Below are 13,588 nucleotides of genomic sequence, written 5' to 3' on the forward strand. Positions count from 1 at the left end.
AGGTGCCAGTGACTCATGCCTATAATCCTAGCTACTCAGGAGGCTGAGATCTGAGGGTTTAGGTTGTAGCCAGCCTGAACAGAAAAAGACTCTTATCAACAATCATAAAAATGCTGGAAGTGTGGCTCAAGTGGTAGAACACTAGCCTTGAGCAAAAGAGTTCAGGGATCCCTCCCAGGCCCCAAGTTCAAGCCCTAGTACTGACACTTTTGTTGTTGTTGTTCTGTATAAACCAAAAGGTTTAGATAGCAGTTTCTAATTGTGATTGGGTTATATTTAACAACCTATCCATTTCTGGATCTTGTATTAAGAAAACTCTCGGGCCTGGGGATATGGCCTAGTGGCAAGAGTGCTTGCCTCATATACATGAGGCCCCGGGTTCGATTCCCCAGCACCACATATACAGAAAATGGCCAGAAGTGGCGCTGTGGCTCAAGTGGTAGAGTGCTAGCCTTGAGCAAGAAGTAGCCAGGGACAGTGCTCAGGCCCTGAGTCCAAGCCCCAGGACTGGCCAAAAAAAAAAAAAAAACCCTCATTACTTTGTACCCCAAATTCTAGACATGTGTTTTGTATTTTGTTTTCATGATAGTTTTAGATTCTTGCTTTTGTTTTTATGGTATGGGCTTTGGATTCAGGGCCACATGGTTGGTAGGCAGGCAGTCTACCATTGGAGTACTACCCAAGCCCTTTTTTGAGAGTTCAAAGGCTATCCTTGAATTTGTAATACTCTTGCCTCAGCCTCCTAACTACTGAGATTAGAGGATGAGAGCCACCATACCTGGCTGATAGTCTTGGATTTTATTTTTAGTTCTTTATGTAGAAATTCTTTTTTACAAACATGTGAAATAGGATTTTAGCTTATTTTTTTCTCAGTTGATATACATACATATACATATATACATACATATATATTTGCCAGTCTTGGGGCTTGAACTCAGGGCCTGGGCACTGTTCCTGAGCTTCTTTTTGCTCAAGGCTAGTGCTCTACCACTTGAGACATGGTACCGCTTCTGGATTTTTCTGTGTATGTGGTACTGAAGAATCGAACCCAGGGCTTAGTGCATGCTAGGCAAGCACTTTACCACAAAGCCACATTCCATACCAATTGATCAAATATTAAAAAGTTCATTTTTCAGATCTCTTACAAACTCTGCAAGTTTGAGGCTAACTGACTAGAAAATAGTTTTTTTCTTCCTTCCTTCCTTCCTTCCTTCTTTCCTTCCTTCCTTCCTTCCTTCCTTCCTTCCTTCCTTTCTTTCTTTCTTTCTTCCTTTCTTTCTTTCTGTTTCTTTTTGGCAATCTTGAGGTTTGATTGTTTGGCAGGTAATGTACTGAAGAACCATGCCTCCAGCCTTATCTTTGGCTTACGTAGCAAATGAGGTTATATTTATTTCTTTCTATCCCTTTCCCTCATCTATTCCTAACATTTCATCAAAAGAATATGCCCTGGTGGCTTATGCCTATAATCCTAGCTATTCAGGAGTGTGAGATCTGAAAGATTGCAGTTCAAAGCCTACCTGGTCAGGAAAGTCTTATCTCCATTTAACCACCAGAAAACCTGGAAAAGTAGAGCTGTTGCTCAATGTGGTAGAGCACTAGCCTTGAGCACAAAAGCTCAGGGATAGCACCAAGGCCTGAGTTCAAGCCCCACGACCAACAGCAACAGAAAGAATGTTTAGAGCCTAATACAAGTTTGTTAACAGCAGCTCCTTTACACATGGGCACTACTTATGAGACTCAGTAGTAGCTATTGAGATGCTTTTCTTCTGAATCTTTATTCAGTTTTATTGTACTAGAGATTGTACTAGAATATAGGGCCTTTGGCATACTAGACAGGTGCTCTACTACTAAGCTATATTTCCAGCCCAATTTAAAGACTGTTTTGAGATGGGAATTCTCACTATGTTGCAGTTTGCAAACACCTGGGGTCCAGTGATCCTTCTGCTTCAGACCATACCTGCCTATACAGAACATCTTCATTGGTGCTCTATTTCTTGCTCATGACTAAGCATATATGTGGGTGCTCAAATATTTGCTGTTGAAGTAACAGTTACTGTTTAAGTAAAGAACATATAGTCACCAGTTGACGTCTATTTTCTGGCTTTCTTTATGCTCTGAATTGATACAAAATCCTTTCAAAAGGAAAAAAACTCTAATGCCAGAAGAGCTATGGTACTGAGGAATTGAACCCAGGGCTTTATGCATGTTAGGTAAGCACTCTACCACTAAGCCACATTCCAAGCCCTGAATAAGAAATTTTTTTTTTTTTTTTTTTGCCAGTCCTGGGCCTTGGACTCAGGGCCTGAGCACTGTCCCTGGCTTCTTCCCGCTCAAGGCTAGCACTCTGCCACTTGAGCCACAGCGCCACTTCTGGCCGTTTTCTGTATATGTGGTGCTGGGGAATCGAACCTAGGGCCTCGTGTATCCGAGGCAGGCACTCTTGCCACTAGGCCATATCCCCAGCCCCTGAATAAGAATTTTTAATAGGGCTGGGAATATGGCCTAGTGGTAAAGTGCTCGCTTTGTATACATGAAGCCCTGGGTTTGATTCCTCAGCACTACATATATAGAAAAAGCTGGAAGTGGTGCTGTGGCTCAAGTGGCAGAGTGCTTGAGCAAAAAAGAAACCAGGGACAGTGCTCAGGCCCTGAGTTCAAGCCCTAGCACTGGCAAAAAAAAAAATTCTAATAGAGCATTTGCCTTGCATGTGCAGTACTCTGGGTTCAGTACTTAGTATGCATGTACACACACACACACACACACACACACACACCCTGAAAAGAAAAAAAAAAAAGAAAACAAATGAGCACAGTGCTATTATCACTTGTAACAACTTTAAGACGAATGACCTAATGTCTTCTAATAGAAAGTCCATGTTCAAATTTCCCAAGTATTTCACAAATGTTTTAGCAGTTGGCTTGAATTGGAATCTAAAGAAGATCTATACATGATAGTTAGCTTGTCTTTGTTTCTAATGACAGGCTATTTCTTTTTTTTTTTTGGTAATTTATTTATTTATTTATTTATTTATTTTTTATTAATTGGACATAAATTTTTTTACAAGGTGTTGTGCAAAGAGGGTGCAGTTACATAGTAGGGCAGTGTGTACATTTCTTGTGATATCTTACGACCTGTTTTTCTATCCCTTGTCTAGGAATGACAGGCTATTTCACATTTCACTTAGCTGGTTGCTTCCTTGTAATGTTTCCTCAATTTCGTGTAAACTGGCAGTTATCTCTAGAGGTGTGATTAAATTTTGTTTCCAATTTGGGGGCAGAACGCTCCTGTGTACTTTCTCTTGCATCATATGGTGTTTTTGTCTGCTTACCCCATTTTTAGCCATACGAGAGTGATCTGTAGACTCAGACTGAAACAATCATTTCCTTTTTTTTTTTTTTTTTCTGGTGCACATCTTGAGGCTTGAACTCAGGGCCTGGGTAATGTTCTTGAGCTTCAGTGCTTAAGGCTGGCACTCTACCACTTGAGCCACAGTTCCAGTTCTGCCTTTTTTTTGGTAGTTAAGTAGAGATAGATTCTCACAGACTTTCCTGCCCAGGCTGGCTTTAAACAACGATCCTCAAATCTCAGCCTCCTGAGTAGCTAGGATTATAGATGAGCAACTGACACTTGGGGAGCAACCACTTCTTTATACTGTAATCTTAAGACTCTGGCTAATAGAGAACTAGCTGTTTTGTTTTCCCTTCCCCCTCTATTATTTTCTTTGCCTCTCCCCTCTACCCCCCATTACACCATATCTTAAGCTTTGCAAGGCCCAGTATCTTGTAGTAGTTCCCCTTCATAGATCATATTGGAGTTTTATTTTTATTTTTTTTTGCCAGTCCTGGGGCTTCAACTCAGGGCCTGAGCACTGTCCCTGGCTTCTTTTTGCTCAAGGCTAGCACTCTACCATGTGAACCACAGCGCCACTTCTAGCCTTTTCTATATATGTGGTGCTGAGGAATCGAAACTAGGGCTTCATGTAGATGAGGCAAGCACTCTTGCCACTAGGCCATATTCCGAGCCCTCATATTGGAGTTTTTGTAACTGGTTTCCTAAGTAACTTGAGCTGGTGGGGGTTTTTGGAGTTTTAGTAATTTGGTAGTTTGGTAATTTGTCTCCTGCCTAGCAGGTCAGTGCGGGAGCGAGAGAATCATCACTGGAAAAGCATCAGCTCCTGTGACGTTTCATCTAGCCCTTCCCTGCAGAACCGTGCACTGCCCACAGAGGAAGTAAGGAGTCAGGCTTCTGATGACAGCTCCCTGGGCAAGAGTGCCAACATCTTGATGATTCCACATCCTCACCTGCACCAGTATGAAGTCAGCAGCTCCTTGGGCTACACCAGCACCCGAGGTCAGAGTACAGCCAGAATGGGGCAGATCTGGGGACAGTTTTCTCACTATGGTTGGGCATGGAAGTGACAGGAAGTGGTAAGGGTGGGCTGTGAGTCCCATTTCTGAATGATTTCCATGCCAGTGCAATAAATAGTAATCACATGAGATGTTGGGTATATACCGTTTTTGTCTCTAACCTGTTACCGTATCACTGTAACTATATATCTTACGTTAATGAAGCACTTTTGTTAGAGCTATGGGCAAAGGGGTGTGCTTATCTCCTCTTCATTTTTTATTTGTGCCATGCTTCAAACAGCCCATATCCTGTGCAGTGGCCTCCGTATCATCCTTTCTGCACTCATGGATTCAATCCACTATGGACTAAAGTATTAGAAAAAATCTGTGCCTACTGAACATGTACAGATTGTTTTCCCTGCCATTATTTCCTATGACAGTATGACAACTGTTTACATTGTATTCAATATATGTCATCTAGAGATGATGTAAAATATTTTGTGTAGGTTATGTATAAGTACCACACCATTCTGTGTAAGGGATTTTGGTATCTATGGGGATTTTTGGACCCAGTCTCTCAACTGATACCAAGAAATGGTTCTATTCTTTTTTTTTTTTTTTGGTGGTGGTGGTGGTATTAAAGATTAAATCAGGGCCTCACACACATGCTAGCCAAGCACTGTACTCCTGAGGTATATCCCCAGCTCATTTATATTCATTTGTATTCTGGTATTTTCTGCTGTTTTGCACCTGTTCTTCCTGTATCTTATCTTTTATTTTTGTTTTGTTTTTATTTTTGCCAGTCCTGAGGCTTGAACTCAGGGTCTGAGCACTGACCCTGGCTTCTTTTTGCTCAAGGCTAGCACTCTGCCACTTGAGCCATGCACCACTTCTGGATTTTTCTATATATGGTGGTGCTGAGGAATTGAATCCAGGAATTCATGAATGTTAGGCAAGCACTCTACCACTAAGCCACATTCCAAGTCCTCTGTATCTTATCTTGTCTATCCAGTAGCAATTGCAATTAAAGTTCACAGGCCTGTTCGGGGGTGTGTGTGTGTGTGTGTGTGTGTGTGTGTGTGTGTGTGTGTGTGTGTGTGTGTGTTGCCTAGCACCTTGCTAGGATGGCACTCTACTACTTGAGTCATGCTCCTAGCCCTTTTTTCTTTAGTTATTTTTCAAGTAGTTTTGCACGTTTGGTATGAGGCTAGCCTCCTACCACTGTCTCCTACCTGTGCCTCCTTTGTAGCTAGGGTTTAAAGGGAGGAAATTCCAAAAGAAAAAGGAGTAACTATTTATAGCTGGTACTCTGAGAATTTTGGTTAAGATGGAATCTTGCTAACTTTTTGCTTGAGCTGGCTTTGAACCGTCGTCCTCGTGATTTCTACCTTCTAAGTAGCTAAGATTACAGATATGAACTACCATTCTTTTTTTTTTTTAAGTTTTTTTTTTTTTTGGCCAGTCCTGGGGCTTGGACTCAGGGCCTGAGCACTGTCCCTGGCTTCTTTTTGCTCAAGGCTAGCACTCTGCCGCTTGAGCCACAGCGCCACTTCTGGCCATTTTCTGTATATGTGGTGCTGGGGAATTGAACCCAGGGCCTCATGTATAGGAGGCAAGCACTCTTGCCACTAGGCCATATCCCCAGCCCTGAACTACCATTCTTGAACTTGATTTATTATGTGTGAGTGTGCCAGTACTGATGCTTGAACTAAGGGCCTTGTGCTCTTTCCTGATATATGTATATATTTTTTAAATTTTGCCAGTTCTGGGGCTTGGCACTCAGGGTTTCAGCACTGTCCCTGTCTTCTTTTTGCTCAAGGCTAGCACTCTATCTCTTGAGCCACAGCACCAATTCTGGCTTTTTCTGTTTATGTGGGGCTGAGCAGTTGAAACCAGGGCTTCATGCATGCTAGGCAAGCATTCTACCACTAAGCCACATTTCTAGCATCTCCCGGTTTTTTTTTTGCCAGTCCTGAGCCTTGGACTCAGGGCCTGAGCACTGCCCCTGTCTTCTTTTTGCTCAAGGCTAGCACTCTACCACTTGAGCCACAGCTCCACTTCTGGTCGTTTTCTATTTATGTGGTACTGGGGAATCCAACCCAGGGCTTCATGTATACGAGGCAAGCACTATTGCCACTAGGCCATATTCCCAGCCCCTTCTTGGTATTTTTGTTAAGGCATTTTGTTGGTTCATTGGAGATAAGTCTCTCTGATTTGGCTGCCCAGGATTGATTCAAACCACAATCTCAGATCTCAGCTCCCTGAGCAGCTGATTACAGGTCTGAACTCTGACCCTGACATTTTTGAAAACCTTCTTTTTTTTTTTTTGAAATAAATGTGGATTTGTGGGAAATAATAAATAGAGTATAGGGAGGTCCCATGTATCCTCTACTCATTGCCCCCATCCAGGGGTAACCTTTTATTTCAGCATTGTATAATATCAAAATGGACATTATACAATCTGTAGAGCTTAAATTTTCCACTTACATATTCATTTGTTTGTGTTCATGTCTGTGTGTTTTCCTTGTAATTTTATCACCTGAAGTCACTATAATAAGATAAAGAACAGTTCTGTCACCACCAGCCTCCTTCCTGCTATTTTTACCTAAGAATGTTATATAGGGGCTGGAAATGTGATTCAGCTGAGAAAGGAAGCCAAGTAAGTTAAAATTAAACAAACAAAATACAATAAACAGGAATGTTATAAAGAAGGAAAAAGCCTCCTGACTTGGGATCATAGACAAGAATATTGTGTGTAGGCACAGCTGCCTCCTGTTACCATGGAAGGATTCCAAATGGGCAGTGGTAGTTTTCATGATCCAGTTCATTTATAGGGGGAGCTGTTGTCTCCTGGAGTACTGGGGAGTAGGACATTTTCATTAATTAGGCCCTACAACTGCTGTGCCTACAGCCTATGGAAAAAAATTTTTTTACAGTTGATTGGAAAGAAGAGTTTCTTGGGCTTTCCTGCGTAGTCTGGCTTACTCCATCTTACAGATCTCAACCCACTGAGTAGCTAGGGTTATAGGTGTGAGCTGCTGATTCTGAGATTTATGCAACTTTTTTTTTTTTTTTTTTCTAGTCCTGGGGCTTGGACTCAGGGCCTGAGCACTGTCCCTGGCTTCTTTTTGCTCAAGGCTAGCACTCTGCCAGTTGAGCCACAGCACCACTTCTGGCCGTTTTCTGTATATGTGATGTTGGGGAACTGAATCCAGGGCTTCATGTATGCAAGGCAAGCACTGTTGCCACTGGGCCATTTCCCCAGCCCTTATGAAACTTTTTGACTGCTGATTTTTTTTAAAGTTTTTTTACTAGTTCAAAGTATGAAAAGGAAATTCCAAAAGAGAAAAGGGCAAATATGTAATTATATGACTATAAAACATAACCATTGTTACCTACACTAATTGAAATTTTGTATCCTGAAGAATTTTAACACATTTAAAATGTGGAGGTTAGCTTTTCCAGCTTTTGGAAATGTCAAGAGTTTGCCTGGTCTGTGAAACCAAAAACTGCTTGTCAAATGGTATTTCCCACTGGATTGGGTCAGCGACCCAACATTATGTAACTAAAACCAAACAACTACTCAACATATAAAGGTCAAAAATTGGCCTCTCAGTGGAATACAATAGCTCAAATCGATGTATGTACGTTCATATAAGACTACTGTCGACATATTGTCTAATGTCGACATTACATTTAAAGCCCTAGGCGAATTTTCTTGGGCGTAGGCCACGTGGCTACTGTATATGTTCTTGGTACATTGTATATTGTATATATGTCTACCTGACCTAGGGAAGAGAAAGAAAAACAGGTTGTAAGATATCACAAGAAATGTACACACTGCCCTACTATGTAACTGTACCCTTTTTGCACAACACCTTGTCAAAAAAATTTTGTTTAATTAATAAATAAATTACAAAAAAAAAAAGAGTTTGCCTGGGCTGGCTTTGAACCATGATCCTCAGAGGTCAGCCTCCTGAATAGTTAGGATTGCAGGTGTGAGCCACCAGCTTATGTGTTTTGTTCCTCTCGTATGGAAGATGTCCTCACTCCATCCCAAGGCCATAACTCAAGTTCCGTGAAGTGGTCATTGCATCTACTTCACTGGCCAGGAATCAGGTGATATTTGGCCTCTCCCCATCAGGTTTGGGTGTGGCTTCATTGGGCCAGGTATTTAGGAATCACAGTCCCTCTCTCCTGAATCTTTCCAAAGTAAACATGTTTAGTTTTTTTTTAATTGTCTTAACAATTTCACCCATTTCTCACTTGATTGTATTTATAATATCCAACCATGCTTGCCGGCCTGGTTCTGATTTCATGGTAGTTTTGTGCTTCGTCTTTATGCTTCAACTCCATGCTTCCTTGGCAGATGTCCTAGAGAACATGATGGAGCCACCACAGCGGGACTCCAGCGCACCAGGGAGGTTCCACGTGGGCAGTGCAGAGTCCATGCTTCATGTTCGACCTGGTCTCTACACACCCCAGCGAGCACTGATTAATCCCTTTGCCCCCTCACGAATGCCCATGAAACTCACATCTAACAGAAGGCGCTGGATGCATACGTTTCCTGTGGGTAAGTTGGCTCAGGATAGAGTCCTAGAGCAGGAGCTCCCATGCCTGGTCCTCAGCACCAATCAGCTGTGCCTCAACTCTGAACCTTTGTGGCCCCAGCAATAACCATACCTACTTTGCTTATCTCAGAGGTTCTGGTGAAAATTCTTGAAGAGTATTTGGGAATAGGCATTGTAACTAGTTAAATTGTGTTACCATTAAAGACTTCTTCTTTTTTTCTTCTTATTCTGTTTGAAAAGGACTGTGTTTTAATGTTTCTCCCCTAAGGCTTTAACTGATGCTCATTCTCATCCATTCTTTTTTTTTTTTTTTTTTTTTTTGAATAGTGTTACTGTCTTAGCTATATAATTCTATTGCTTTGTTTTCCCTCAGGGGTATCTGACAACTGAAGAAAAAGTTATTTTTAATTCACAGTTCCTTCAGCCCATCCTTTTTGACTGGTTCTATCCTCAAGAAGATGGCAGTAAGGTTTGATAAAGCTGTAGCTAAAATTAAACTTCAGCTAATGGCTCTTGCTGAGTCTGGAAGGAACAGACACATTTAACTCTAAAGGCAGGCTTTTTTTTTCTTTTAACATTGAGACCATCTTATTGAAGACTTAGAAAAGTCTGGTTATTTCTTTTCATATTTGCTTTTTGTTTTTACTGGTTAAAAGTTAAATAAATGAGAAATAGAGCTGGTTCATTTGGCTATAATTGGGTGTGGTTCCCAAATCACTCTTGCTCCTTTATCTTTGCTATAATGATGATTACTTATTTCTTTCTGGTTATCTGTAAGCTTATAGAATATCCCTCGGCCCAATGCGACTCTGCCCCTGGCTACCTGAGGGGCAGGCGGAGCACCTCCCACCTTAGTTGCATGAGGGTATAAAGACCCCCCTAAAAGAGAGTTCAGGTGCCATTTTCCTCTCCTCTGTGGGAACTTGGCCTTGCCGGTCCTGCTGGCAATAAACTCTTTTGCTCTACATGACTTTGTCTATGGTCTGTGGACAATTTTCCTTTCATTATCTTTTTCTCCTTGTTGCTCTTCCTATTGACTTCCTTTGAGATCTTCCTGCTTCTGTGCTTTTCCTCCTTCCCCTTCATATCATTACTAAGACACAATCTCCAACCACTGTTGACTTGGTTCATCCTCTTGCCTGGCTGACCCTCTAATACCAAAGGCCCTTTGCTGAGCAGCTCAGCCTTGTGTCTCCCCCTTCCCATTCTCAGAGGCTCTTACCTTTGTCACCTGCTCTCGTGGTCTCCTGCATACCTTTGCCCATTTCACATTTGTTACATCACAGATATTTCTTCTACTCAGATGGCCTCTCTTTCAATTCCCCTTAAGTTTAATACCTCTAAAATGTCTCTTTCTAGGAAGCTTGTTTTACTGCACATGACTAATTCTGATCTCTTCTACTCTGTCTTTTTGCATTTCTGTATCTCTTGCTTCATAGAGTCATACTTGTTTTCTTAAGTATTAACAGAATCATGTGATATTTCCTTCTCATGTACTTTGACTTAACTCTTCTATGCTTGTATTTATCCACAATGTCTTTGTCTCTATTGGTATACATGAGACAGAGGCTCCTAAAATATACAATACTCTTTTCTTGTGCTGGTACAGGGACTTAAATTTAGGGCCTGTGCACTATTCCTTAGCTTTTTCACTACAGGCTAGTAGTCTACCAATTGAGCCACTGTTTCACTTCCAGTTTTCAGTGGCTAGTTGAAGATAAAAGTCTTACAGATATTTGCTGGCCAGGCTGGCTTTGAACTTTGATCCTCAGATTTCAGCCTCCTGAGTAACTAGGATTATAGGCATGAGCCATCAGCTCCTGACTCCTACAATATTCTTCCCAGACTGAATAGGATGATAAACATGAGGCCTCTGATAGGATGGGTCCTGTTTGGAGGAGGTATCCTCTGTGGTAGCCAGAGTGTCCCCTGTACAATATTCCTCTCTAGTGTGCTTTTCACATCATCTCCAACACCTGTATCCAGCAGCAGGAAACATGGAAGGTTGCTGTCAGATGCAGCACTAGCTATCAGGTGGGAACAATGCTCAGTGGTTCTTTGTCTGAGTAGGACCATCCGGAGAGGCTATCCAGATCCATCATCAGACCCGGCAGAATATGGCGGAGCTGCAGGGCAGCGGGCAGAGGGACCTAACTCACTCTTCTGCAGAGCTGTTGGAGTTAGCCTATCATGAAGCTGCTGGAAGGTGAGGAGGTGCACAGGGTTATGGAGGGTAACCTGAGAACACCCTTTGGAAGCCAAGACAGTGTGTAAAACAGTCAGCTGACAGATGAAAAGAGAACAGGAGAGCTGGGCTTTCCTTTGTCAACAGTGTCAGTCCTGTCCCTGAACAAAGTATAATAAAAACAATCAGACATTTTTGCCTATGTTGTCAACCTAGGCCCTGCTTTTTAGGTTTATATTTTGAGGTTATACTTTGTAAACCTCAAACAAAGATTTCTTCCAAATCTCAAACAAGAATCAAAAAACGAGAATACAAAGGACTTGGAGTCTAGAGAGCTGAAGCATGTGGCTCACACTGCTGTTTTGGGCAGACTTCCTATGACTGTTATCTTTTGATCATTGAGAAGTTAGACTGTTAAGTTCAGAAATTCTCGAGGCCTGTGCTTATAGAAACTAGTCATGGAGAACCAAAGCTTTGAGTGTGTGACAGGGCAGGTAAAAGAGTCAGTGTAGGAGGAAATTCATTGAAGCCTTAACAAACATGAGCCCAGGTTACACCTAGACTCGCTACTCCTGAGTGGCTTTAGTATACAATTTGCAAAGAGCAGTCTTTGGTCCCTCTTTCAAACATGCCATATGGACAGGGACTCTAAACAGAGCCTTGGCCTTTTTCTGCCAGATTAACTTTGGTATATCTGTTCAACCACCCTACACTCCCCCCCCCTTTTTTTTCTTTTTGTATCAGTTCTTGGGCTTGAACTCAGGGCCTGGGCATTGTCCTTGAGCTTATTTTGCACATGGCTAACACTCTACCACTTGAGCCACAGCTCCACTTTTGGCTTTTTAGTGGTTAACTGGAGATAAGAGTCTTAGGGTCTTTCATACCTGGGCTGGCTTTGAACTGCAGTCTTCCGGATCTCAGTCTACTGAGAATTCAGGATTATCGGCATGAGCTATCAGCACCCAGCATCCTTTCTTATGCATAGTGGGAAGGCATCAGACAAAAGGCAAGTGATCTAACATGACAGTGGGAAAGCTGTCAGCGTACCAAGGAGAGGCCGAAGCTGGCACACAAAGCATCACCACCTGATGGCTTGAGTCATGACTACCAAGGATTGCCAGCTTGTGTGGCTAAATATTCAGCCTTGTTTTCCATGACCCCCTTCCCTCCAGGGTATAGGGTAAGCAGGAAAAAGAGGTGGTGATATGCATTAAGCCAGGTGGTGGGGCTCATTTCTCTGCAGGCACAGCACTTCCCGCCAGCCTGGTGACGGCATGTCCTTCTTGAACTTCAGTGCAACGGAAGAGCTTTCTGTCAGCCTGCTTAGCAACAGTGGTGCAGGTAACTCATCCAAGAGGTAATAGAATTGGGAGGCTCAGAGCAGGCTTACATTTAGAAGCGACACAAGGGCCCGAGAAGCAGGGCCATGTCTATTTTGGGATTATTTGAGCCACAATTTTGGGTGACCTATTTTGAAGCAGTGCTGTATAATGCATGGAATTATAAATGGGCTGCACATTTCATTTTTAGCTGAGAACATGTTGGTCAGGCTGCATTTACCATTCTTCTGCGGGGGAGTCGTGACTGAGGGCTGTGGGATGTTGAGGGCAACATGGACCAAGCAGGAGTGGTCTCTATCTTAAAGGAATTCTTAGTTGTTGAGGGTGAGGGAGGAAGCCCACCTGCATTAAAACAGGAGGGGTCCAAAGGGGTGTGGTTTCGGTTATTATATCAGAAAGGAGAAATTAACATGGTGGCGTAGAGAGGTGTATCTCAGTCTCAACCGGTACAGAATTAGAAGGAAAAGATTTCAAGTACAAGTGGTGGGTGGTGGAGTATGAACTTGATTTTTACTCTTTGCTGAAACACTTTTATATCTATTATCTATTTATATCTATTATATCAGATGAGACATCTGATCATCCCTGTAGGAAATACTAAATGCATAATATATTTTATACCCAGGCAACTTAATACCCAGAGATGGAAAGATACTAATCTAATCTCTCACCAGTAGCCAATTATCCTGACTGAAACTGCTACCCTCAGAGAGCCATTAGTGGCATAGAAGAAGCAAGTACTCACTCCTTTAGACAAATGTCCGTTCTTAAAATAAATAATTTTTTTTTGCCAGTCCTGGAGCTTGAACTCAGGACCTGAGCACTGCCCCTGTCTTCCATGTGCTCGAGGCTAGTACTCTACCACTTGAGTCTTAGCTCCATTTCTGGCTCTTTCTCTCTCTCTCTCTATATATATATGGTGCTGAAGAATCGAACCCCGGGCATCATGTTTGTTAGGCAAGCACTCTACCATATTCCCAGCCCCAATAATTTTTTTGTAAGTATTTTTTTGTGTGTCAGTGGAGTTGTATCCCAAGTGTCCCTCCCTGCCCCCCACTCATGCACCTTTCTTTAAGATATGCTTAGTTCCCAGAGGGCACTAACTGTTTGGGCAATGGACAGGTCAGAGAGAGAGAGAGAGAGAGT

At 42.4% G+C, this 13,588-nt stretch overlaps 1 protein-coding gene across 9 annotated transcripts in view; it reads left to right on the forward strand.

Moving 5' to 3' along the window:
* Positions 1-13,588, forward strand: part of Depdc5 (DEP domain containing 5, GATOR1 subcomplex subunit) — a 130,058-nt gene that overhangs the window by 42,146 nt on the left and 74,324 nt on the right. For 6 of the 9 annotated variants that reach the window (XM_048343357.1, XM_048343361.1, XM_048343359.1 and 3 more), the window contains exons 21-24: positions 4,130-4,350; positions 8,716-8,919; positions 10,988-11,123; positions 12,346-12,443. In XM_048343357.1, coding sequence (XP_048199314.1) covers positions 4,130-4,350; positions 8,716-8,919; positions 10,988-11,123; positions 12,346-12,443 — 659 coding nt within the window. Of the gene's footprint in view, positions 1-4,126; positions 4,351-8,715; positions 8,920-10,987; positions 11,124-12,345; positions 12,444-13,588 lie in introns of all 9 variants that reach the window. The other 3 variants (XM_048343366.1, XM_048343367.1, XM_048343358.1) reach the window with 2 other exon arrangements.

Source organism: Perognathus longimembris, chromosome 3 (assembly GCF_023159225.1).
Source record: "Perognathus longimembris pacificus isolate PPM17 chromosome 3, ASM2315922v1, whole genome shotgun sequence".
Classification (NCBI taxonomy): domain Eukaryota; kingdom Metazoa; phylum Chordata; class Mammalia; order Rodentia; family Heteromyidae; genus Perognathus; species Perognathus longimembris.